Raw genomic sequence first — 23,376 nt, forward strand, 5'->3', positions numbered from 1 at the left:
GCCTCAAAGAGAAATGAGCTATCGCTCTTGACTATTGCAAGTCGATAAAGCAGATGCAACTTGGGCAATTATGTACATTGTTTCATACGAACATCCAGCAACACATTTGTGGTGTCTAACTCTCTAAAATAGTGTGTTTACACACTATACACTATACACTATTTTAGAGAGTTAGACACTACTAATGTTTCAGGTTTCAGGTTTCAAAATACAAAAAGTAAATGACTCAAGCCTACCTATGTAAAATGTACTTAACGAGTTTATTATTTTTTTCATTTGTTTTCTTGACAAACATAACCTCACTTTTTCATATTTAACTTTAAATTATTTTGCTCACAGATTGCCAAAATTCCCGAAATACTCAAGAATGACTAATTGATATATAAGCTTTCAAATTAGGATACTTCCAATTTGTTCCATCTCTACCCCAAAACTGTATGAAGCATGCCCAGACTCCTTCATGAAGTTTGAAATTTAAATTAAAGTTTGTAATAAAAATATATTATGTATGTTATTGTTTAATTAACTAACAAATTTGAAATCGATCCAGAATATAAAAATATTAGTAAAATCTCTATTTAAACATGTTTCAATTTATGTAGGTCATATAACATGTAAAAGTTTATACCAACTTTACTATAAACTTTTTTTGGTAGTTTATTTATTTATTTATTTATTTATTGCTTCATTAACAAAATTACATGCAACAAAACTTATAGATAACACAGGCCAAAAAAGAATAACATGGAATTTCAATTAGAAATGAAGACAGCTAACATATAAGAGTACATAAACACACATAGATGTACTCAACTAATAACATGACAAAAATTACATTACAAATTGGAAATTATAAGGTTGCCTAAAGTTTAAAAAGAAAAAAAAAGAACAGGTATTACACAGCTTTTAGATTTGGATGGCTGGGAATGGGGTGCAAGACTCTATATATTTTTCTTTTAAAGGCTTCAAGTCCATCATGAAAAAGGTCGATAGTAAAATCTTTAGCTAAGAATTCCTTCAGAAGTCTGCATAACCGAGGAAAAATGGAGTGGTGTCCTAAATTAGTTCTGTATATAGTGTGGGCAAGCAAGGGTGTAGGGTGTCGTGGTATACGCGACGGCACATTGAATTTAATGTGGTTTAAGAGCTCTATATCATCAACAAAATTATTAAGTATCTTGTATAAGAAGGTAATGTCAATTATTTTGCGCCTGTCTGATAGTGTTGAGAGATTAAATATATTAAGTCGATCATTGTATGGAGCCCGTTTAAACTGTCCGTGACTGAAGAACTGAGTAAAACGTCGTTGTATGCTTTCGATGCGATCTTTATGGATTTGATAGTGAGGGTTCCATACTACAGAACCGTACTCAAGCCGACTTCTAACTAGTGTGATGTACAGCAGCTTTATTGTGCTTAATTTTTTGAAATCTTTTGCATTTTTGAATATGAAGCCTAACATTTTACGTGCTGATTTGCAGATGCTATCTATATGTTCGATGAAGGTTAGTTTGCTATCAAAAGTTACACCTAAATCTCTTTGTGATTGCACTGTATTAAGATTTATGCCGTTTATGTGGTAAGCTACTTTGAAAGTATTGTAATTACGAGTGAAATTGACTAAGGAGCATTTTTCAGGGTTTAGGAGCATTCTGTTTTGTTTGCACCATGCAGATAATCTGTCTATGTCATCTTGTAAAGCTTTAGCATCGTTAACGCACTTTATTGGTTTAGCAATTTTAATGTCATCAGCAAAAATAAAGCACTTAGAATTTTGAATGACATTCGTGACGTCATTTATAAAAATATTAAATAAGAGTGGCCCCAATATAGAACCCTGCGGCACGCCCGAGGAAGCAATATAAAAATCAGATGTGTAACCCTTGACTACTACACATGAAGGTCTATTATTAAGGTAAGATGAAAGCCATAGTAACAAGGGTCCGCCAAAACCAAAACTTGATAGCTTATTCAAGAGAATTTGATGATCAACCCTATCAAACGCTTTGGATAAGTCAGCATAAACTGTATCTACCTGAATACGTGCGTCAACTTTACTCGTAAGATAAGTTATAAAGTTAGATAGATTGGTTGCTGTCGACTTAGAACGTACAAACCCATGTTGAGCATTACAAATTCCTTGATGGACGTGTCGAGATAAAAGCGGTTGTACAAGCGATTCAAAGGTTTTTGCTAATATTGAAATAATGGATATAGGCCGGTAATTAGTAATGTTGTCAAGTCCTCCCTTTTTGTAAATAGGTACTATTCTTGACCGTTTCCAAATATCAGGAAAGGTACCCGATTTAAGGGACTTATTATAAATTATGCTGATGGGATGCGAAAGGGAACTTGCGCATTTGACAAGAAAAATTGCAGGTAAATTATCTGGGCCGGCCCCCGGCCTAGTTAACGCCATCTAGCGACTATGTGTAAAGCTTTGTGGATCGATACATTATAACTTGGACAACTAGTTATGATTTAATCCGCACCACATAGCCGCGTCGCCATCTACCTCAAATCCCGCCTCTAATATCGTCCCAATGGAATAAATTATGTTTTTCGTGATTGTCGTGTTTGAACTGGAAACTTTTCTTATTTTTATAGGGCGTTTGTTAAAATGTGTGTAATTCTTAAAGTTTTAGTTTGTTGTTAATTTTTGTAGTCAATCAGACTATACGTGTGCAGTGTGTGTGTTGACAACCTGATATAGTTGAACACAGAAGGCATAGATGGCGTTACAGGTAAGGTCGGAGCGTTGATTTCGTGTTTTAGACCCCCATTTATAATCAACTTTGTTTTATTTTTAGTATTTGTTGTTATAGGTGCCAGCTATATAAATACATTGTCAAAATTCCAAGTGTCTATCTATTACGGTTTAAGCAGTAGAGGCCTGTGACAGACGGACAGACGGACAGACGGACAGACAGCGGAGTCTTAGTAATAGGGTTCCGTTTTTACCCTTTGGGTACGGAACCCTAAAAACAAATAAACAACATGTATTTGGCAAAGATTTCCCTGTGGGCTACCTAGCTCACTCCCTGGGCATGATCAGGTGATAATGCCCGTGGAATGGCTATGTTCCGACAATCTTACTTCGAAGCTATTCTATATTCAAGAAGTTGAGAAAACTTCAATAGTGTGTTTCAGAATGATGTGGCGCCATCACTTAATGATTTGCTGAAAGTCGTCACGTATATGTATATAGATAAAACTAATTATAATCATTTCATCCAAATTCAGAAAGTTATAGAAATAGGAAATAAAAATCAAATCGATCGTACGATGTTATTTACTTAAATAGACGTTACATCAGAATTAAATAATTTAATCAAATCAGGAAACGTCTAGTAGACGTAAGGCCCAGCGCATCCACAGGCGCAGGACCCAGCGATAGTGACGGCTCCCCCAGCTGGAACGATTCCACCAAACTCCACAGCGCCGAGGATGGGGACCTGTCCAGCGACGAGGGTTGTACCACCCACTGGAAGCTCACCAGCAACAGCTATTTCCCCGTAGCCAGCGCCGCCGTACGCACCAAATGGGCCGGCGGCGGTCTCCACTAAAAAAGGCTCAGTAAAAGGAATAAATGGGGAGGTAGCGAAGGGAGCAGCGAACATTGAGAGAGCCGTGCCACAAGGACTCGCCAGTGGTGCCAATGACGCAGCTGGTGCCAGACCAGCTCCGTATGACCCAATGCACTGGCTGGAGACATCCTGAAATGAAATGTTGAGATTTTTTTCAATTATTGTATATAAACCTTTGGGTATTAATAGACCTCCGAGAATAATCAATAAAGCTTACGATAAAAATCAAATCAAAATAAAGAATTGGTTCGTCATCTAAGGGCGATATTGGATTCAGAATGACGTCACCAAGTGTATCGTACATCGTCATTCAAATCAAACTTATATACTAAATTTCAGCTCAATCGTCGGCGTTATTAAAATCATTTATTTTTAATTTGGCAGCTATAGAAGTACATGCATTGTGAAGTTTTAAACTGTCTTTCTATTACGAAGTTCAATAGTTACTACGAAATTTGTCGACCAATTTCATTCAAAATAATATAACTCAAGATAAGATACAGTGCGTGGCGCCATCTGTCAAATAGTAATGAATAGAAATAGTTACAATAGTCACGTTTTAACTATTACTAGTTTGCACGGTTCAATAGAAAATAGGTAAATAGTGGATTTTGTAATTTAGCAATTAAATGTTTGTTTTCTTTATAATAAATAAATTTTCTAAATAGATTTTGGTAGCAACAATGAGATTTGAGTGTTAATAATAATGATGATGATGATACTAATGATGTTAGACAAGATTCTTTACCTGGACCAGGCAAGCCTGGATACAGACGAAAAGGAAAGCTAGGAACAACATGTTCACTTGCTTTCACGACTTGCTTCCAGATGATACAATGGGCCCCAGTAAAGGCTTTTATACTACCGCCAATGCTAAGTTTTATAACACGTGTTTACAAGTTGCGACAATTCATTGTCAAACGTGACGAAAACAAAATTTTAAGTACAATTAAAACTAATTCGAGAAATATCGAGAATACAATTTCGAGAAATATCGTGAATTTTGATAGAGTTCCTAATAAGTGGCTATCAATAAACAATAACATACGCGTAATGAAACGCGTGTAAAGTTCAAAAAGAGTTATATGCAAGAAAAATACGCAAGCAAAAAAATAACGCACTACAGAAATTCAACAATCCATAATATAAGTAAGATGTAAACTAAATGCAAACTAAATGCTAAACGCTATACCTCAAAATACAGGCGATTTTTTTTCATTAGCATAATTTTGGAAAAACATCACGCATTTTGCTTATCTATCACATTACCCTTATGACATACTTATCCACACACTTTCTTCAACAAGTCACGTACAATTACAATTGCGTTATTATCGATGAAATATTTAGAAATTCTTAGAAAGGTTTTAGTATATAATGTGATGTTAGTAACGTATTAATCATCATCGACTTCGGTGTCTTAACTCATCCAACATGTTCAAGTCAATTGTATTCGTCTGCGCTCAGGCGCTTTTCATCCAGGTTGGTTAATTTATTTCTTTATTTAATCCATTATTTATTCATTCAAAGCCGTCTTAAGTTCACTGGCTTAAAATTATATAAAAAGCAGTAACTAAAAAATAAATCACCTGATTTAATCCCTTAGGAAGTTAAAACACAAGCAAAAGTGAGCCCAATACGAGAGCGACTTTTCGTATTGGTGATCGTCGTTGACGATTGCTGTCAATTAGCTACGACAAGTGGTGGCAATCAGCGTCGGTCGCTAGGACGAACCACGCCAGTCAGCAACCGTGTGTTTATAAAATCAATAACTTGTTCCAGAGCATCTCCGCTCAGTGTTACGGCGGTCCATTCGGTGCCGCTCCCTTCATTGCTGCTCCTCTGGCCGCTGCTCCCTGCGCTGCTGCCTGGTACGATGCACCCTACGCCGCCGCCCCCCTCGCAGGCTGGGCCTACGCTCCTGCTGGAGCCCTTGCTGCCTCCAACGGTCCCGGCCTCGCCATCTCCTCGGCCTCTCCTCTCATCCCCACTGGAGTCTCCGTCCTGTCCGAGAACGCATACGAGGGCGCTCTGGCTGTAGGCGGCGCTCTGCCTTTCCTCGGAACCGTCGCTATTGAGGGTGCTCTGCCAACTGCTGGTGCCGGTGCTGTCGCTTACGGCTGCGGCAACGGCGCAGTGACCATCACGGCTGAGGACGGCTACGCTGGTCTGGCCGGGCCCTACGGCTACGCTGGTATCGCTGAACCTCTCGCGTACGGTCCTGCACTCGCTGGACCTTACGGCTATGGACCTGCTGGCTGCGGATGTGGCGCTTATTACTAAAATCTTTATTCGTACTTAAGAAATAAAAGTTGTTATACATAATTTTATTTTTTTTCCATCCACAAATATAAATACAATTTAAATATTTCATGGTATGATTTACGAGAATCTTCATTTTGTGGCGAAGTTTAAAATCGGTAGTTATATGAAGTAACTTGAAAAAGAAGAATAATTAATTTTAAGCCATTATTTCGGACTACAACTTACAAGTCAAATTATTAGGTACAATTTTTATTTTGGTTCTCCTCCAAAGATACCCGTATACTCCTCCAAAGATACGTACGTCAATGTCAATCCCCTTATAGTTGGGGAGCCCAAGAGGGGATTTCGGAAGTATCTCGAGCGCGTCAGACTATGATATGGGAGATACCTTACACCCTGTAGAGTATTGTAAAGTTTAGGACCTAAACCATAAATGAACTTTCTATGTTGGGGGGTTTGCACAATCAAAAAAATCGATCACTGGACATTCTCGAGCGAGGTCAATTTTCTTTTAAATATAAAGGAACTAATGCTAGAAAATGGGAAACATAATCTGCCGATTACCACACGTCGAAGTAGTGAAAAAAATACTCATTTTGAAAAAAAAAAAACAACCTGTATTATTTTGCTATCTGATAGTGTCCCTTATTAGCATGAATCCCTGGGAAATAATAATCTATCACCCTTATTTTTTTTTATTTATATGGCAACACAACGTTTGCTGGGCTCAGCTAGTGTATAACTAAAGGAAAAGGCTAATTTTTAAGGAAAATACATTATTCTTCATACATTCTCATACTACTTTTTTTTCAAATCGCCAGAATAAGAAAACACCCAGCTACTTAAATCGAAAAATATCATATAACCTTTTCTTCATTCTAACGTCTAATCTACACAATCGTATAGGTACCAATGATGCCCTTGTTTCTACACATTTAGCATCATGGGCTCCCCTAGCATTATGGATTGATATTAACGTTGTCACAGTAAAATAAAATCTCCGTAAAAAATATTTTTAAATACTAAAATATAAGTTGTTAATGTTACAGTACTTAATTATTTAATAATTAAAAGTGCTCCGAGTGCCCATGTAAGTTTTAAACACGCAGCTCGTACTTACTTAAATAGAAATAAGCATGAGATTTTCATAAAAATAGATATCAAAAGTATGGGAGCTCTTCAAAAAATATTATTTGGCAATTTTTACTTTGGCTATACAACCAATAATCAAAGAACTAAATTCGAAATTTAATGTATGGTACCTAGACGATGGTCCTTTGGAAGGACCTGCATCAACTGTATTGGAGGACCCAAAAATAAAATACGGCGTTTTAATCAAATTGTTTTGAGTGTAAATTTTAACAAATGTGAAATCTTTATTTGCGAAAAATTATCTGTTGAACAATGTCATAATATTTATGGGCAATTCAATGTAATATCGCCGAATATATCTAGTTTAGAAAAAGAAAATTTGACAATATTAGGTGTTCCAATTATAAATTCTAAATAACATCACCTTACAAACATTTCGGAACAACTTTATGGTTTGAAACTTCACATGACTGTTTATATTTTGCACCTTTGCTTTTTCGCTCCAAAATTCTTGTATTTACTTCATTGTTGTCCATTTTGGAAATTCCCATTGGTCACTCATATTTTAGATACTTTATAACAATTTTAGATAGCTTATTAAAAAAACATATGAGCCGTCACGGGACGCCTGGCAGATGTGAAACATCGACATTATTTTGTAAAAGTAATATGCAGAAAAGAACATATTGTGATAGGAACTAAATATGTCATAATGATAATATAAAATATTACGATTTTTGCGCACGGCATGCGTCGCCACGCCAGAAATCGGTTTTACGTGCGGCTATAGATGTTTCACATCAAAATTTAAAATGAGATTATCGTTTCAGGATACAGGCAACTCTTTCGGTTGTCCCTGTAGTCTCGGGAATAGAATAGGACTACGGTATTCCCTGACAGTCGTAAGAGGCGACTAAAAGGGGGCTTCTACGGTTGCGGACGGCAAGAGTGGGATCTCGAACCGTCCAGCAAGCAACCCCGGGAAGGACGACGGTATGTGTGGTCGCATACCGTCGTAAACACCAGATGGTGTGGGAGGAGCCAAAAGTGCTCCCTCGGAGATCCCGGAGTTCTCCAACAAGCGCTAAGGACGGCCACCGTGGGGGTTTTAGTGCGGTAAAAATCCCACATAACCCGGCGTCGCTCCTACGTCGTCGGGTACCTTTTGAAGGTTTCCCCCTCGTAAACAAAAAAAAAGGTTTGGTGGCATAGGTGTCCAAACGACGGAAAGTTTAGCACTTCCTGCTTTCTTGGCCTCTTGTCATGGTACGATCGCCCTCGTTACTGAAATATTGAACTCTAACTTAAATGATATTCGAGTGGCGTACACGTTAGAGGCTGCGGGAGTCTGGAGTGACTGATTTCCAGCTGAGGAATTTTAGATCAGGGTCATCCCCGATCTAAAATATGATTATCAACACGTACAGGCTTTTGACGGTTAATAAATAATTTAATTGATTCAATGTTTTATAATAAAAAACGAAAGAATATTGCAGGGATCTTTTTATTTTCAGGTGTTCAGGTTCAAGTTGTTCAGGTTCAGGTGTTCAAGTTCAATTTCAGTAGAAAGCGCCGCAGCCGCAACCACCGTAGCCAGCTCCGTAGCCGTAAGGACCGGCCAGACCATAGCCATATCCGAAAGGTTCGGCGAAACCAGCGTAGCCAGCTCCGTAGCCGTAGGGTCCAGCAAGCCCATACCCATAAGCTCCGGCATCTTCAGCGGTGATAGCGACGGCTCCGTTGCCGCAGCCATAAGCGATAGCACCGGCACCGGCAGTGGGCAGAGCGCCCTCGATAGCGACAGTTCCGAGGAAAGGCACAGCACCACCTGCAGCTAGGGTACCTTCGTACACATTCTCAGACACCACGGAGACTCCGGCGGGGATGAGAGGAGAGGCGCTGGAGATGGCGAGGCCGGGACCGTTGGAGGCGGCGAGACCAGCGGGACCGTATCCGTAGGGACCAGCGCAGGCGCCAGCGGCGAAGGGAGCTCCATAGCCGTAACCGTTGTAAGCGAAACCGTCATAGCCGAATCCACCGTAACCGAATCCATCATAACCATACGCACCGTAAGCTCCGATGCACTGAGCGGAGATGCTCTGGAAAATAATAATAAAGTTAACATTACTCAAAGGAGCTAAAAAACAGATGCATCGCGTTGTAATATAAAACACACACAGGGAAACTTAATAAATTACTATATTTATAATAAAAGAAAGAGGAGAATCATTATCAATATACCACCTGGCTTAGAAAATATGAGGGACAATTTGTGTCCTCAGGAGTGGGAAACGCATCTGTGATCGGCTTCAGGCAGAATCTGTCCTTTATGGAATTGCGGACGAGTGCTTCTAGCGTACCCTTGGTCCCGACAAAGGGGTTCAGGGTTTCAACACGGAAAATAATGGAGATCATATGGTATGAAATGGATTGCTCGCTTGCTCCTTCAATAGTATCGAAAAAGTATACTACAAAATAAGTAAAATCACTATTTTAAACAAATTTCACAATACCTGAATGAGGAGCGCCTGAGCGCAGACGAGGAGGACGGTCTTGATGGACATGTTTGTTGTTACACTTGTTGTTGTATAATGTTTGAAGCTGTCAGTTCCATTTTTATAACAAAAACTGTACGTTTTTATCAGGATTGTGAAACTAGAGCAAACATTTCTAATGGTTTTTTTTTATTGTTCTAAGCACGTGTTAATCGTTTGGTAAGGTTTGTTTTTATTACTTTTAAACGTACGTTAATGGTTCATTTTCTCTTTGTTTTTAGGATTCCCCAAAGGGTGGATACCCAAAGGTTAAAAAAGGAACCCTATTTCTAAGACTTCACTGTGTGTCCGTCTATCCGTCTGTCACATGGCTATATCTCCGGAATCGTTTAAGATGACTTTTCTGATGCATTCCACCTTAGTCCTCAGGGGCAGCAACGATTCCTTGGCCGACCTCAGGTAGGAATATCTAATCCTATCTTGGTTTATTACAGATTTATATGGGCGGCAATAGTCACTTACCATCAGATGAACTACAAGCTCGTCTGCTACTGCTATATTATTAAAAATATTTCAAAAATTTGGTAATCGGAAATATTAATGCTACTGAATCCATCATATTTTCTATACATTTCAATATAAACAATTCATGTGAACACGGCTTAATTTTTTGAATAAACAATCTAATTCCCCGTTAAATGACGAAAATATAAACGTCTATCGCACGTAATAAAAAAATGAGGACATTACCAATTTCGAAATATTCTAAGAACAATATAAACTGGTATTATAAATACTTTGTCTTACGAATCAAAAATCATTCAGGAAAGTTCCTTTGAATACAACCACACAAATATGTCTACCTTCGCTTTCGTGCTCCTCTGCATCCAGGCTTGCCTGCTCCAGGTATGGTATATCTTTGATTTGTATATCATATAATGCAATTAATTGATATGTTTCTTTTATATTTCACGACTGGGTTAAACTTTATCACTCATATCGACTACTTCAAATTCCAGAATGTGTTCGGGCAGTGCTACGGCCCCGGCCCCTACGGAGCATATGACGGCTTCGGTTACGGATATGGTGCGTATGGAGCTATTGCCGAGCCCTTCGCTGCTGCTCCCTTCGCCGCTGCTCCCTTCGCTGCTGGTCCCTTCGCTGCTGGCCCCTGCGGAGCGTACGGAGGCGCTGGTATCGGTGAAGTCGCTGTCGCTGGCGAGCTGCCCGTCGCCGGTACCACCTTCGTCGCTGGACAGGTACCCATCCTCGGCGCTGTGGAGTTCGGAGGCCCCGTCTGCGCTGGTGGTACCGTCTCCATCGCTGGTTCCTGCGCCTGCGGATGCGCTGGTCCCTACGGAGCCGGTCCTTACGGAGCTGGATACTTCTACTGATTTAAAAATTGAAGCCGATGAATAAAGATTGCAACGCACTTAAAATGTATTTTCATTAAATTATGATTAATTACGTCCTAAAGGGTAAAAATAAAATCCTCTGTTAAAGAAAATGAGTAGAAGACTGTATTCATTATGTATAAATAATAAATAATTTACTAATCAGCCTGCCTAAAGCTTCGACGGAAGTTACCTTAATTTTTGGTTAGAAATTTTTCCTAACTTATTTCATTCTATATGTTTGAAGATTATTAGAATTAGTTGATATATCAATTCAGTACATAATCCATGTATTTAATTTTTGATACACTACCATTAAAAAAAGGTGGTGTTTTGAAAACGTTTGCATTTTTAATACATATAATATACTTGGATTTAAAATCAAAAGCAGCACTTTGAAATTAAAGTTGTTATTTCTGAAGTTACTTTTAACTTCAGAAATAACAACTTGCAATGATTGCAACGAAGCAATGATTTAACCTCTTTAGGTTAAATCATTGCTTCTAATAAACTTCGTGACAAAATTATAATTCTAAAATAATGTGTTTATTTTCATTATCATTTTACATTTCAAAACATTACACGTTTCGTTAATTCGACATTAAGCAAACAATTTCTTTAGATGATCAAGGGTCCACCGCATCTGCAAGCGCAGGAGCCGGCGATGGAAACGATGCCACCAGCGCAGACGGGGCCTCCGAATTCCACAGCGCCGAGGATGGGCACCTGTCCAGCGACGAGGGTGGTACCGGCGACGGGCAGCTCGCCAGCGACGGCGACCTCACCGATGCCGGCGCCACCGTACGCACCCACTGGGCCGGTAGCCAGGGGACCGGCAAGAGGGGCAGCGATGCCGCCAGCGAGGGGACCACCCCAAGCGGTAGTGAGGGGTCCAGCAGCTAGCGCTGGGCCCAGGGCAGCACCCCATGGACCCACAGCGGGCCCAATGCACTGGCTGAACACACTCTGTAACAAAATATATAGAAATCAATAGGTTATCCATACTACAGAACCTGGAGGTATTTAATTATATTTTGATTTTTAACACGCTTTTATTAGCGTGGGTTGTATGTAGGTATGTATGTATGTACGTCACAGTAACGGAATCTTTGAACCCGATTTCTATCCACTTTGAACGTTCAGTTTAATTCAAATTCTTGAAGAAATATCTAAAACCGATGATGATACACAATTTTAATAATTTTGTACCATTGTCCTTATCAACATCCTCAGGAATAACGATTTTCGAGGCGTGAGAAAGCGCCTTAGGGACAGTTCAGGCAAAGTGACTAGATTGATTTTTAGTTTTAAAAAATAATAATGTTACTTCCCTTTAACTCAAATGTACTGAAACATATCTATAATGCCATCTTGAAGAATGATTTTTAGGATTCCGTACTCAAAGGGTAAGGGTAAAACGAAACCCTCCGCTGTCTGTTCGTGAGTCACAGGGCTTTATCTCTTAAACCGTAATAGATAGACACTTGATTTTTTACAGACGATGCATAATGATGGTCGCTATAACAAAAAATACTAAAAATTAATAAAATAAATATAGTTCAAAAAACTAAAAAACACGCTAATATAGGTGCTCCACTTATCAGTTTTCGAAAAGCACCCCACACTTTTTCCACAATTATACTATTTACTGTTCCTTAATTGATTCCTAGATTGAAAATTATTTTCTACTTTTTAATTGAGTTTATCATAAAAGCGTGTTTTTTAGTTTTTTGAACTATATTTATTATGAAATAATATGCGACTAAAAACATAACATGATTGAAACAGGGATGTTTCTACACCGCTTTGGCAAACGAACATAACACGAGAACAATGAATAGATCAATTACTTTCCAATAATGACCAGCTTTAGGATGTTTTATAAACTATTATAGTAACAATAAGATATTATTGGAAAACTTACCGGGAGCAGGCAGGCCTGAGCGCAGAGGAGGAAGAAAGTGAAAGAAGACATGGTGGTGTATGTGTTTAACGGAGATGAACTCAGAATGAATTCTTGGAAACAAACGAAGGTTTTTATACTGAAGACATTAGAAATTTAAACAAAGTTTTTCATCAGCTTGAAACATAATCATAGCATACATGTTCTCGTTACGAAATAAAAACTGATGAAATTTTTTATACACATTTCTAATGGTTTAGTTGATTTTTAAATATTCGTCTGAAGCCTGACAAAATAAAGCTCACATAGCTTGACGACACTGGAAAACTGATCCACTAATTTTCTAATTTGACTTCGTAATACGCAATTGATAAGAAGAACCAAAACAGTATATAACTCTACACAATCTTCATTGAAAGTATTGTCGTCTGTGACTTCGAGCATCCCAACACAAAATGTCTCTGAAGACCCTTCTCGTTTGCGCTCAGGCGCTCCTGATCCAGGTATGGATATAAAATTATTTTTAAAGAATCCTTAATTTATTTGTGTGTTTATGAATTTTTAATATAATGATTTATTATGATATTGCAATATTTTCAGAGCATCTCTGGTCAGTGTATTGGCACTGCGCCTCTGCTTGCTGCTCCTTGTGCTGCTCCACTGCTGGCTGGTCCCTGCGCTGGAGCCCTGGGCGTAGGACCTGCTGGTCTCGCCGCCTCTAACGGTCCCGGCCTCGCCGTCTCCAGCGCCTCTCCTCTGATCCCTGTCGGAGTCTCTGTGGTATCTGAGAACGCTTACGAAGGCGCTCTGGCCGTGGGCGGTGCTGTGCCTTTCCTCGGAACCGTGGCTCTCGAAGGCGCTCTGCCCACCGCCGGTGCCGGTGCTATTACTTACGGCTGCGGCAACGGAGCTGTCGCTATTACTGCTGAGGACATCGGAGCTATTGGCGTGGCTGGCCCTCTTGGTTTAGCTGGACCTCTTGGCATAGCCGGACCCCTGGGTGTGGCTGGACCTCTAGGAGTTGCTGGACCTGTTGGCATTGCTGGTCCTCTTGGTATCGCTGGACCTCTAGGAGTTGCTGGACCTGTTGGCATTGCTGGTCCTCTTGGTATCGCTGGACCTCTAGGACTTGCCGGATGTGGTTGCGGCTGTGGTTTGATCTTGTAAATCTTTTCTGTAGGTTTACTTTCAAATAAATTTGATTTGCATAATAGCGTATGGGTATTTTTTACTTTCAAACATAATAATTCCAGACAATAATGTCCCATCACGCTTAAATAAACATTAACCAAAATATTGTCGGCTATTATTAGAAGATGTATAAGGTATGACAAACAATCTTACAGTGTACCTGATGTTTAGTGGTCAGTGCTATCTATGGATATCTGCGAACTGTTGGTCAACACTCTTGAGGACCTAGGTGGTCGCCTCATATGTAATTCAGACGGAAATCACAACTTTCCATCAAACGTAGAACTGCTTCAATTTAGAAATTGGTGTAGAGGTAGACTCTTAAGTCAGATTGGCTTTACCATCTTATATATGACCAGCTGACCCGGAAAACTTTGCACCGCCTAAAAATCTATTTATCGAGTATATTTTATATAAAATATAGCCTATGTTACTCGTAGATAATGTAGCTTTCGAATGGTGAAAGAATTTTTATAATCGGTCCAGTAGTTTTTGAGCCTATTCATTACAACCAAACAAACAAACCACCTGTTTATAACACATATGTGTCATTACACATAATTAGTACGCATATAATACTAAAAATGAAGCACTTAAATATCTTAAAAATATTTAACTATGTCATGAGACAGTAATATATTTTTTTACATCCACATAACATAGCCTTTGGATGATTTAACAGTATTTTGGCAAAGGGAGATCGCACTGTGGGCTAGGTGATCATGCCCGGGGAGTGGCCGTACTCCAGTCTCAGATTTGAACTTGTACATATGCAAGACGTTGAGAAAACTTCGGTGGCGGGTTTCAGAATACTCGTGGCGCCATCTCTTGACTAGTAGTGGGAAGGCGCCACAGTATTATAACAAAGGTACCAACTTATAACTTATGGCGTCTGCTTATGCAGAAAGTTCTATTAAATGCCACGAACTCTCATCCTCTCAAACGATTTGTTTGCGAAAGAATGGAAGATGATTATATCAGAATGTCTACTGCATTCACAATGCATGCATGAACTATGAATTTTTCAAATGTCCGTTTTTGTTACGTATTTTGAATGTTTTTTGTTAAAAACGAAAAAAAACAAGGAATAGTGTTCAAATACAATTTTATTTTCTGGACTAAAGATTTTTATAAATAGTTATTTGGTTTAGTAAAAAGCGCCGCAGCCGCAACCAGCGTAGCCAGGTACGTAGCCGAGAGGTCCGGCCAGACCATAGCCGTATCCGAAAGGTTCGGCGATACCAGCGTAGCCATAAGGTCCAGCAAGACCATACCCATAAGCTCCGGCATCTTCAGCGGTGATAGCGACGGCTCCGTTGCCGCAGCCGTAAGCGATGGCACCGGCACCGGCGGTAGGCAGAGCGCCCTCGAGGGCCACGGTTCCGAGGAAAGGCACGGCGCCACCTACGGCCAGAGCGCCTTCGTACGCATTCTCAGACACCACGGAGACTCCGGCGGGGATGAGAGGAGAGGCGCTGGAGACGGCGAGGCCAGGACCGTTGGAGGCGGCGAGGGCGGCGGCTGGAGCATAAGCCCAGTCGCAGGCACCGGCGGCGAAGGGGGCGGCGGCGAAGGGAGCGCCGTACCCGAAACCGTCGTAACCGTAAGCGCCGTAAGCGCCAATGCACTGAGCGGAGATGCTCTGGAAAATAACAACAAATTAATATCACTATTCCAATTATTAACAATACTTAATCATTTATTTGTCAAAATTAATCATATTATATCACAATACCTGGATGAGGAGTGCCTGAGCGCACACGAGGAGGACGGTCTTGATGGACATGTTTGTTGGTGTACTTGCTGTTGTTGGAACAAACTGAAAGTGACGTTTAGTTTTCTGAAGGTGGCTTTTATACAAATTAAATGTAGTTTATCACCCCTCACGTGGAGTGTTGTAATTTTAGTTTTACGAAAACGTTTTCTTGACACTTAGAGAGTACGTGCTCTTCACTTTTGTTATTGCTTAGCTTAAACTTGACCTAATACTTATTAACTATATTAAAACCTTGTGGTTACTTTACTGCCTAATCTATTAATTAGTTCAAATATTTGTGTTAGGTAAATGTACAAAATATGTTTTGTTTTAAAATTTCATTTAGATTGCCTGAATTTATATTATTTCGATTAAGGCTCTCTTAACAGACTAAGGCGATTCTCTTGTTTGATTCTCCTTCATATGTTTGATATCAAAGGAAAAAGGCAATCAAATCATTATTCATTGTACAAAAAATACTAAAACACATTTGATAAAAAATATGTTTTATGATCTTTCTCTCTATAATTTTGGTAACAATAATTGAGAGAGAGAGAGAGAGATTTTTTCAACTTTTTGAGACCGCTGACCTCTGAGAATCTTTGTAGTTATAGTTCTACTAAAGTTTAAAAATTACATTTTTTATTTATTTATTTATGTGACTGCCAATGAATGAGTTATTAGAAAAAATATACATATGAACTGACATATAAACGATTATTTTACACTATATAATTTCACTATGACATAAGTGATTAAAACATAAACATTTACGCACGTTCGTTGGGAGTGACTTATTGAAAGATACAAGTTACGAAATGTAATGTTTATTTGTAGGAAAATGATGTCGCTGAATAGTATAAATATGTCGCACGGAGTTAAATACAATATTCAGGACACAACCGTTGAATACAACCACACAAACATGTCTTCCTTCGCTTTCGTGCTCCTCTGCATCCAGGCTTGCCTGCTCCAGGTATAATTATATTGATTTAATATCTTTGGTTATTAACTGTAATAATGTAAACTTTAACAATAAAACCCTAATCAATTCAATTTCCAGAATGTGTTCGGGCAGTGCTATGGTCCTGGCCCCTACGGAGCTTACGACGGCTTCGGTTACGGATACGGCGCGTATGGAGCTTTTGCCGAGCCCTTCGCTGCTGCTCCCTTCGCCGCTGCTCCCTTCGCTGCTGGTCCCTTCGCTGCTGGTCCCTTCGCTGCTGGCCCCTGCGGAGCGTACGGCGGCGCCGGCATCGGTGAGGTCGCCGTCGCTGGCGAGCTGCCCGTCGCCGGTACCACCCTCGTCGCTGGACAGGTGCCCATCCTCGGCGCTGTGGAGTTCGGAGGCCCCGTCTGTGCTGGTGGCACCGTATCCATCGCCGGCTCCTGCGCCTGCGGATGCGCTGGTCCCTATGGCACCGGTCCATACGGAGCTGGTTACATCTATTGATTTAAAAATTGAAGCGAACGAATAAAGATTACAACGCACTCAAAACGTATTTCACTTGAATTGATATATTTTATTTTCATATTATATTCTGAAAGACACAGCATGCCTTCTGCGTATTTAAAGTATAATTTAGGCATCCACTTATCGTATGCTTAGATTAATAGCACCCATTTTATCCAATTTTACCCACCAAAATTTGACAATTTCTTGTACGCACCAATTGTGAAATCTCGAAAACATTGGAAAGCAGAACATTTGAAATATTCATTATTAATAACAGGCGTAGATAAAAGTCAATGTTTCTTAGAACTCATGTCTCATTTAGTAGTATTTAATGACTTGTAAATTCGCTTCATTGCTGCAATCAATATTGAAATTCCAAAGCTTGAACTTCTCAAGGAGAATGTGAAACGTGCCCTTACAATATATCTAATCTTAATGAGTATTAAAAAAAAGAGAAATAAATTATTAATATTTATTAGATTTAAAACGCAACGTAACATTTTGAAATTTAGGTTCTGATTTATGAACATAGAAAAAGAGGTTAAGTCATTGCTAAGAATAATATTTGCCTTTATTTGTTTTTAATTTTATAAAACACTTCGTTTTATTTATTAAATAATCATCAGGGAATATTTTCAGATGATTAAGGGTCCACCGCATCCGCAAGCGCAGGAGCCGGCGATGGAGACGGTGCCACCAGCGCAGACGGGGCCTCCGAACTCCACAGCGCCGAGGATGGGCACCTGTCCAGCGACGAGGGTGGTACCGGCGACGGGCAGCTCGCCAGTGACGGCGACCTCACCGATACCGGCGCCACCGTACGCACCCACTGGGCCGGTAGCCAGGGGACCGGCAAGAGGGGCAGCGATGCCGCCAGCGAGGGGACCACCCCAAGCGGTAGTGAGGGGTCCAGCAGCTAGCGCTGGGCCCAGGGCAGCACCCCATGGACCCACAGCGGGCCCAATGCACTGGCTGAACACACTCTGTAACAAAATATATAGAAATCAATAGGTTATCCATACTACAGAACCTGTAGGTATTCAATTATATTTTGATTTTTAACACGCTTTTATTAGCTTGGGTTGTATGTAGGTATGTATGTATGTACGTCACAGTAACGGAATCTTTGAACCCGATTTCTATTCACTTTGAACGTTCAGTTTAATTCAAATTTTTGAAGAATTATCAAAAACCGATGATAATACACGATTTTAATAATTTTGTACCATTGTCCTTATCAACATCCTCAGGAATAACGATTTTCGAGGCGAGAGAAAGCGCCTTAGGGACAGTTTAGGCAAAGTGACTAGATTGATTTTTAGTTTTAAAAAATAATAATGTTACTTCCCTATAACTCAAATATACTGAAACATATCTATAATGCCATCTTGAAGAATGATTTTAAGGATTCCGTACTCATAGGGTAAGGGTAAAACGAATCCCTCCGCTGTCTGATCGTGAGTCACAGGGCTTTAGCTCTTAAACCGTAATAGATAGACACTTGATTTTTTTACAGACGATGCATAATGATGGTCGCTATAACAACAAATACCAAAAATTAATAAAATAAATATAGTTCAAAAAACTAAAAAACACGCTTTTATGGTAAACTCAACTAAATAATTGGCCAAGTGCGAGTCGAACTCGCACACGGAGGGTTCCGTACCAGGTATTTATTTTTATTTTTAGTATTTTTTATCATAGTAGGAAGTAGCTTCATTAGTAGGTATATGCATTTTTAAAATATAAAGTGGTGAATATTAACTAAATTTCGCCAATATTAGATCCATTTTCCTGCTCTCTCCAAATATACAACAATTACATCATCATCATCATCAACCCATAATTAATCCACAGCTGGGCACAGGTCTCCTCTCAGAGTGAGAAGGATTAGGCTGTAGTCTATACCGCGCTGGCCAAGTCCGTATTGGTAGACTTCATAATACACATACCTTTGAGATTTTTTTATATATTTCTCAGCTGTGCAGGCTTTCCTTCGCCGTTTATGTATACTTTGCAGATTAAAGCTGAAGGTGTCTATAACTTTTTTAAACATTTAACTACCTTAAGGGATGATTTTCCAAAAACAATGAAATAGGTATTTAATTATTTTCTATCGAAAACGCAAATACCGATTTTTATACAGTTTACATCAAAACTGGGGGACTTTCATACAAACTTACAACCCCTATTTTACCCTCTTAAGGGTAGATTCCGTAAATGGTGTTAAAAAAGTTCTATTACTTCCAACAGGAATTAACGGAGTTTGAAATAAAATCCAACCCCGATTTAATGACCTTAAGGGATGATTTTCCAAAAACAATGAAATAGGTGTTTAATTATTTTCTATCGAAAACCCAAATACCGATTTTTATACAGTTTACATCAAAGCTGCAGGACTTTCATACAAACTTACAACGCCTATTTTACCCTCTTAAGGGTAGATTTTCCATAAACAATAGAATTAAAGTTCCGCTATATCTAACCAGTAGAACAATGGCTAACTTTCATAGCGCTGGCTTTCAAATTGGCAAATTTTAAAAAAAGCTTTCAACCCTTATTTTACCAACTTAAGGGTTGATTTTCTAAAAATGGTGAAATAGGTATTTAAGTATTTTTAATCGACAACCCAAATACATAATTTCATAGAGTTTACATCAAAACTGGGGGAATCCCCTACAAACATACAACCCTTATTTAACCCACATAGGGGTTGATTTTCCAAAAACGGTAGAACTAAATTTCTTTTATATCTAACCAGTAAAGCAACGGCTAACTTTCATAGTGCTGGCTTCCAAAATGGCAAAATTTAAAATAAATATCAACCCCGATTTAACCACCTTTAGGGTTGATTTTGGAAAAACCCTTAGATTAGATTTTTATTACTTTAAATCAGAAAGCTAAATAGCAATTTTCATAGACTTTGTTACAAAATCTGCGGATTTCTCAACAAACTTTCAACCCCTATTTTACCCCCTTAAGGGTAGATTATCCATAAATGGTATTAAAAAAGTTCTATTATTTGCAACAGGAAAGCCAAATGCAAGTTTTTATAGTTCTTGCTTCCGAATTAACGGAGTTTAAAATAAAATTCCAACCCCTATTTAACGACCTTAGGGGTGATTTTCCAAAAACAATGAAATAGGTGTTTAATTATCTTCTATCAAAAACCCAAATACCGATTTTCATACAGTTTACATCAAAACTGGAGGACTTTCATACAAAGTTACAACCCTTATTTAACCCACATAAGGGTTGATTTTCCAAAAACAGTAGAATTAAAGTTCTACTATATCTAACCAGTAGAGCAATGGCTATCTTTCATAGTGCTGGCTTTCAAATTGGCAAATTTTAAAATAAGCTGTCCACCCTTATTTTACCAACTTAAGGGTTAATTTTCCAAAAATGGTGAAATAGGTGTTTAATTATTTTTTATCGAAAACCCAAATACATAATTTCATAGAGTTTACATCAAAACTGGGAGAATTCCATACAAACTTACAACCCTTATTTAACCCACATAGGGGTTGATTTTCTAAAAACGGTAGAACTAAAGTTCTATTATATCTAACCAGTAAAGTAATGGCTAACTTTGATAGTGCTGGCTTCCAAAATGGCAAAATTTAAAATAAATTTCAACCTATTTAAACACCTTTAGGGTTGATTTTGGAAAAACCCTTAGATTAGATTTTTATTACTTTAAATCAGAAAGCTAAATACCAATTTTCATCCAGTTTGCTTTAAAACTGACGGACTTTCATACTAACTTTCAACCCCTATTTAACTCCTTTAACGGTGGAATATCAAAAAATCCGTTCTTAGTGCACATCTACATTATAAAATGAAGCTATATTTCAAATTTCATGATTCTAGCTTCAGTAGTTTAATCAAAACCTTGATTAATACTCTTGAACGTGAGTATCTTTTCGCTTATATATATATAGATGAAATAATATGCGACTAAAAACATTACATGATTGAAACAGGGATGTTTCTACACCGCTTTGGCAAACGAACATAACACGAGAACAATGAATAGATCAATTACTTTCCAATAATGACCAGCTTTAGGAAGTCTTATAAACTATTATAGTAACAATAAGATATTATTGGAAGACTTACCGGGAGCAGGCAGGCCTGAGCGCAGAGGAGGAAGAATGTGAAAGAAGACATGGTGGTGTATGTGTTTAACGGAGATGAACTCAGAATGAATTCTTGGAAACAAACGAAGGTTTTTATACTGGAGACATTAGAAATTTAAACAAAGTTTTTCATCAGCTTGAAACATAATCATAGCATACATGTTCTCGTTACGAAATAAAAACTGATGAAATTTTTTATACACATTTCTAATGGTTTAGTTGATTTTTAAATATTCGTCTGAAGCCTGACAAAATAAAGCTCACATAGCTTGACGACACTGGAAAACTGATCCACTAATTTTCTAATTTGACTTCGTAATACGCAATTGATAAGAAGAACCAAAACAGTATATAACTCTACACAATCTTCATTGAAAGTATTGTCGTCTGTGACTTCGAGCATCCCAACACAAAATGTCTCTGAAGACCCTTCTCGTTTGCGCTCAGGCGCTCCTGATCCAGGTATGGATATAAAATTATTTTTAAAGAATCCTTAATTTATTTGTGTGTTTATGAATTTTTAATATAATGATTTATTATGATATTGCAATATTTTCAGAGCATCTCTGGTCAGTGTATTGGCACTGCGCCTCTGCTTGCTGCTCCTTGTGCTGCTCCACTGCTGGCTGGTCCCTGCGCTGGAGCCCTGGGCGTAGGACCTGCTGGTCTCGCCGCCTCTAACGGTCCCGGCCTCGCCGTCTCCAGCGCCTCTCCTCTGATCCCTGTCGGAGTCTCTGTGGTATCTGAGAACGCTTACGAAGGCGCTCTGGCCGTAGGTGGTGCTGTGCCTTTCCTCGGAACCGTGGCTCTCGAAGGCGCTCTGCCCACCGCCGGTGCCGGTGCTATCGCTTATGGCTGCGGCAACGGAGCTGTCGCTATTACTGCTGAGGACATCGGAGCTATTGGCGTGGCTGGCCCTCTTGGTTTAGCTGGACCTCTTGGCATAGCCGGACCCCTGGGTGTGGCTGGACCTCTAGGAGTTGCTGGACCTGTTGGCATTGCTGGTCCTCTTGGTATCGCTGGACCTCTAGGACTTGCCGGATGTGGTTGCGGCTGTGGTTTGATCTTGTAAATCTTTTCTGTAGGTTTACTTTCAAATAAATTTGATTTGCATTATAGCGTATATGTATTTTTTACTTTCAAACATAATAATTCCAGACAATAATGTCCCATCACGCTTAAATAAACATTAACCAAAATATTGTCGGCTATTTTTAACCGACTTCAAAAAGGAGGAGGTTATCAATTCGGCCGGTATCCTTTTTTTTTATGTATGTACACGAATTACGCCGCCGTTAGTGGACCGATTTTAATAATTCTTTTTTTATTGTATAGAGACGAGTTGGAAGTTGGTCCCATTTAAATATGGTTAGGATCCATCGATGGGTTCTGGAGAAAATGAGGGCAACTCCTCCACCTATGTAAATATAACAGCCATAACTTCGCTGTTTATGAACCTATTTTAATGCCTTTCATTTCGTGTGTGTACAATTGCTACAAGTTGGTCCTATTTAAATATGATGAAGATCAAAGCGGGTTCTGGAGACAAAATATGTAACTCCTCAACCGATGGGTATAATTGAGTTTTGTTTGAAGATATTTGGTGTAGCTTCTAATGAAATTGCAAAACCAGTTTATCATTGACTATTTAAGGGTCTGATAATGTGGCTCGGAGTCAAAATATGTAACTCCTCAACCGATGGAAATAATTGAGTAGTGTTTGAAGATATTTGGTGTAGGTTCTAATGAAATTACAAAGCCAGTTCATCATTGACTATTTAAGGGTCTGATAATGTGGGTCGGAGACAAAATATGTAACTCCTCAACCGATGGGAATAATTGAGTTGTGTTTGAAGATATTTGGTGTAGGTTCTAATGAAATTGCAAAGCCAGTTCATCATTGACTATTTAGTTAGGTTAGGTTGGAACATATAAGACTATATAAAACTAAGCGAGCAGGGCGCGGCAGCGCCCTGCGAGCGGGCTGTTCCAATCAATGTAAATTCAAACCTTACCTTCATTTATGATCACGTTTATACAATTTTATATTGTATATTAATATAAATGTTAGTATGTCATCACTAAAAAGGGTGAA

The 23,376-nt window shown here is 39.0% G+C and overlaps 6 protein-coding genes across 6 annotated transcripts; 3 read left to right on the forward strand and 3 right to left on the reverse strand.

Moving 5' to 3' along the window:
- Positions 1–3,347: 3,347 nt before the first annotated feature.
- Positions 3,348–4,386, reverse strand: LOC140748518 (chorion class A protein Ld5-like). The gene is made up of 2 exons (XM_073081331.1): positions 4,336–4,386; positions 3,348–3,716 (listed from the first exon to the last, which is right to left on the reverse strand). The coding sequence occupies exons 1-2, from the start codon at positions 4,384–4,386 to the stop codon at positions 3,348–3,350; spliced, it is 420 nt and encodes a 139-aa protein (XP_072937432.1).
- Positions 4,387–5,021: 635 nt separating this feature from the next.
- Positions 5,022–5,870, forward strand: LOC140748519 (chorion class B protein Ld10-like). The gene is made up of 2 exons (XM_073081332.1): positions 5,022–5,069; positions 5,370–5,870. The coding sequence occupies exons 1-2, from the start codon at positions 5,022–5,024 to the stop codon at positions 5,868–5,870; spliced, it is 549 nt and encodes a 182-aa protein (XP_072937433.1).
- A 2,633-nt stretch (positions 5,871–8,503) lies between these two features.
- LOC140748520 (uncharacterized) lies at positions 8,504–12,808 on the reverse strand. The gene is made up of 5 exons (XM_073081333.1): positions 12,758–12,808; positions 11,472–11,799; positions 10,550–10,829; positions 9,458–9,572; positions 8,504–9,043 (listed from the first exon to the last, which is right to left on the reverse strand). Exons 1-5 carry the CDS (start codon positions 12,806–12,808, stop codon positions 8,504–8,506), a joined length of 1,314 nt encoding a protein of 437 aa, XP_072937434.1.
- A 383-nt stretch (positions 12,809–13,191) lies between these two features.
- Positions 13,192–13,903, forward strand: LOC140748521 (chorion class B protein PC401-like). The gene is made up of 2 exons (XM_073081335.1): positions 13,192–13,239; positions 13,337–13,903. Exons 1-2 carry the CDS (start codon positions 13,192–13,194, stop codon positions 13,901–13,903), a joined length of 615 nt encoding a protein of 204 aa, XP_072937436.1.
- Positions 13,904–15,074: 1,171 nt separating this feature from the next.
- LOC140748522 (uncharacterized) lies at positions 15,075–21,312 on the reverse strand. The gene is made up of 5 exons (XM_073081336.1): positions 21,262–21,312; positions 17,795–18,122; positions 16,792–17,129; positions 15,663–15,746; positions 15,075–15,569 (listed from the first exon to the last, which is right to left on the reverse strand). The coding sequence occupies exons 1-5, from the start codon at positions 21,310–21,312 to the stop codon at positions 15,075–15,077; spliced, it is 1,296 nt and encodes a 431-aa protein (XP_072937437.1).
- Positions 21,313–21,695: 383 nt separating this feature from the next.
- LOC140748523 (chorion class B protein PC401-like) lies at positions 21,696–22,353 on the forward strand. The gene is made up of 2 exons (XM_073081337.1): positions 21,696–21,743; positions 21,841–22,353. The coding sequence occupies exons 1-2, from the start codon at positions 21,696–21,698 to the stop codon at positions 22,351–22,353; spliced, it is 561 nt and encodes a 186-aa protein (XP_072937438.1).
- Positions 22,354–23,376: the final 1,023 nt, after the last annotated feature.

This window comes from Epargyreus clarus, unplaced genomic scaffold (genome assembly GCF_041222505.1).
Source record: "Epargyreus clarus isolate Ecla_fem2 unplaced genomic scaffold, WU_Ecla_fem_2.2 ptg000016l, whole genome shotgun sequence".
In the NCBI taxonomy this organism is placed as follows: domain Eukaryota; kingdom Metazoa; phylum Arthropoda; class Insecta; order Lepidoptera; family Hesperiidae; genus Epargyreus; species Epargyreus clarus.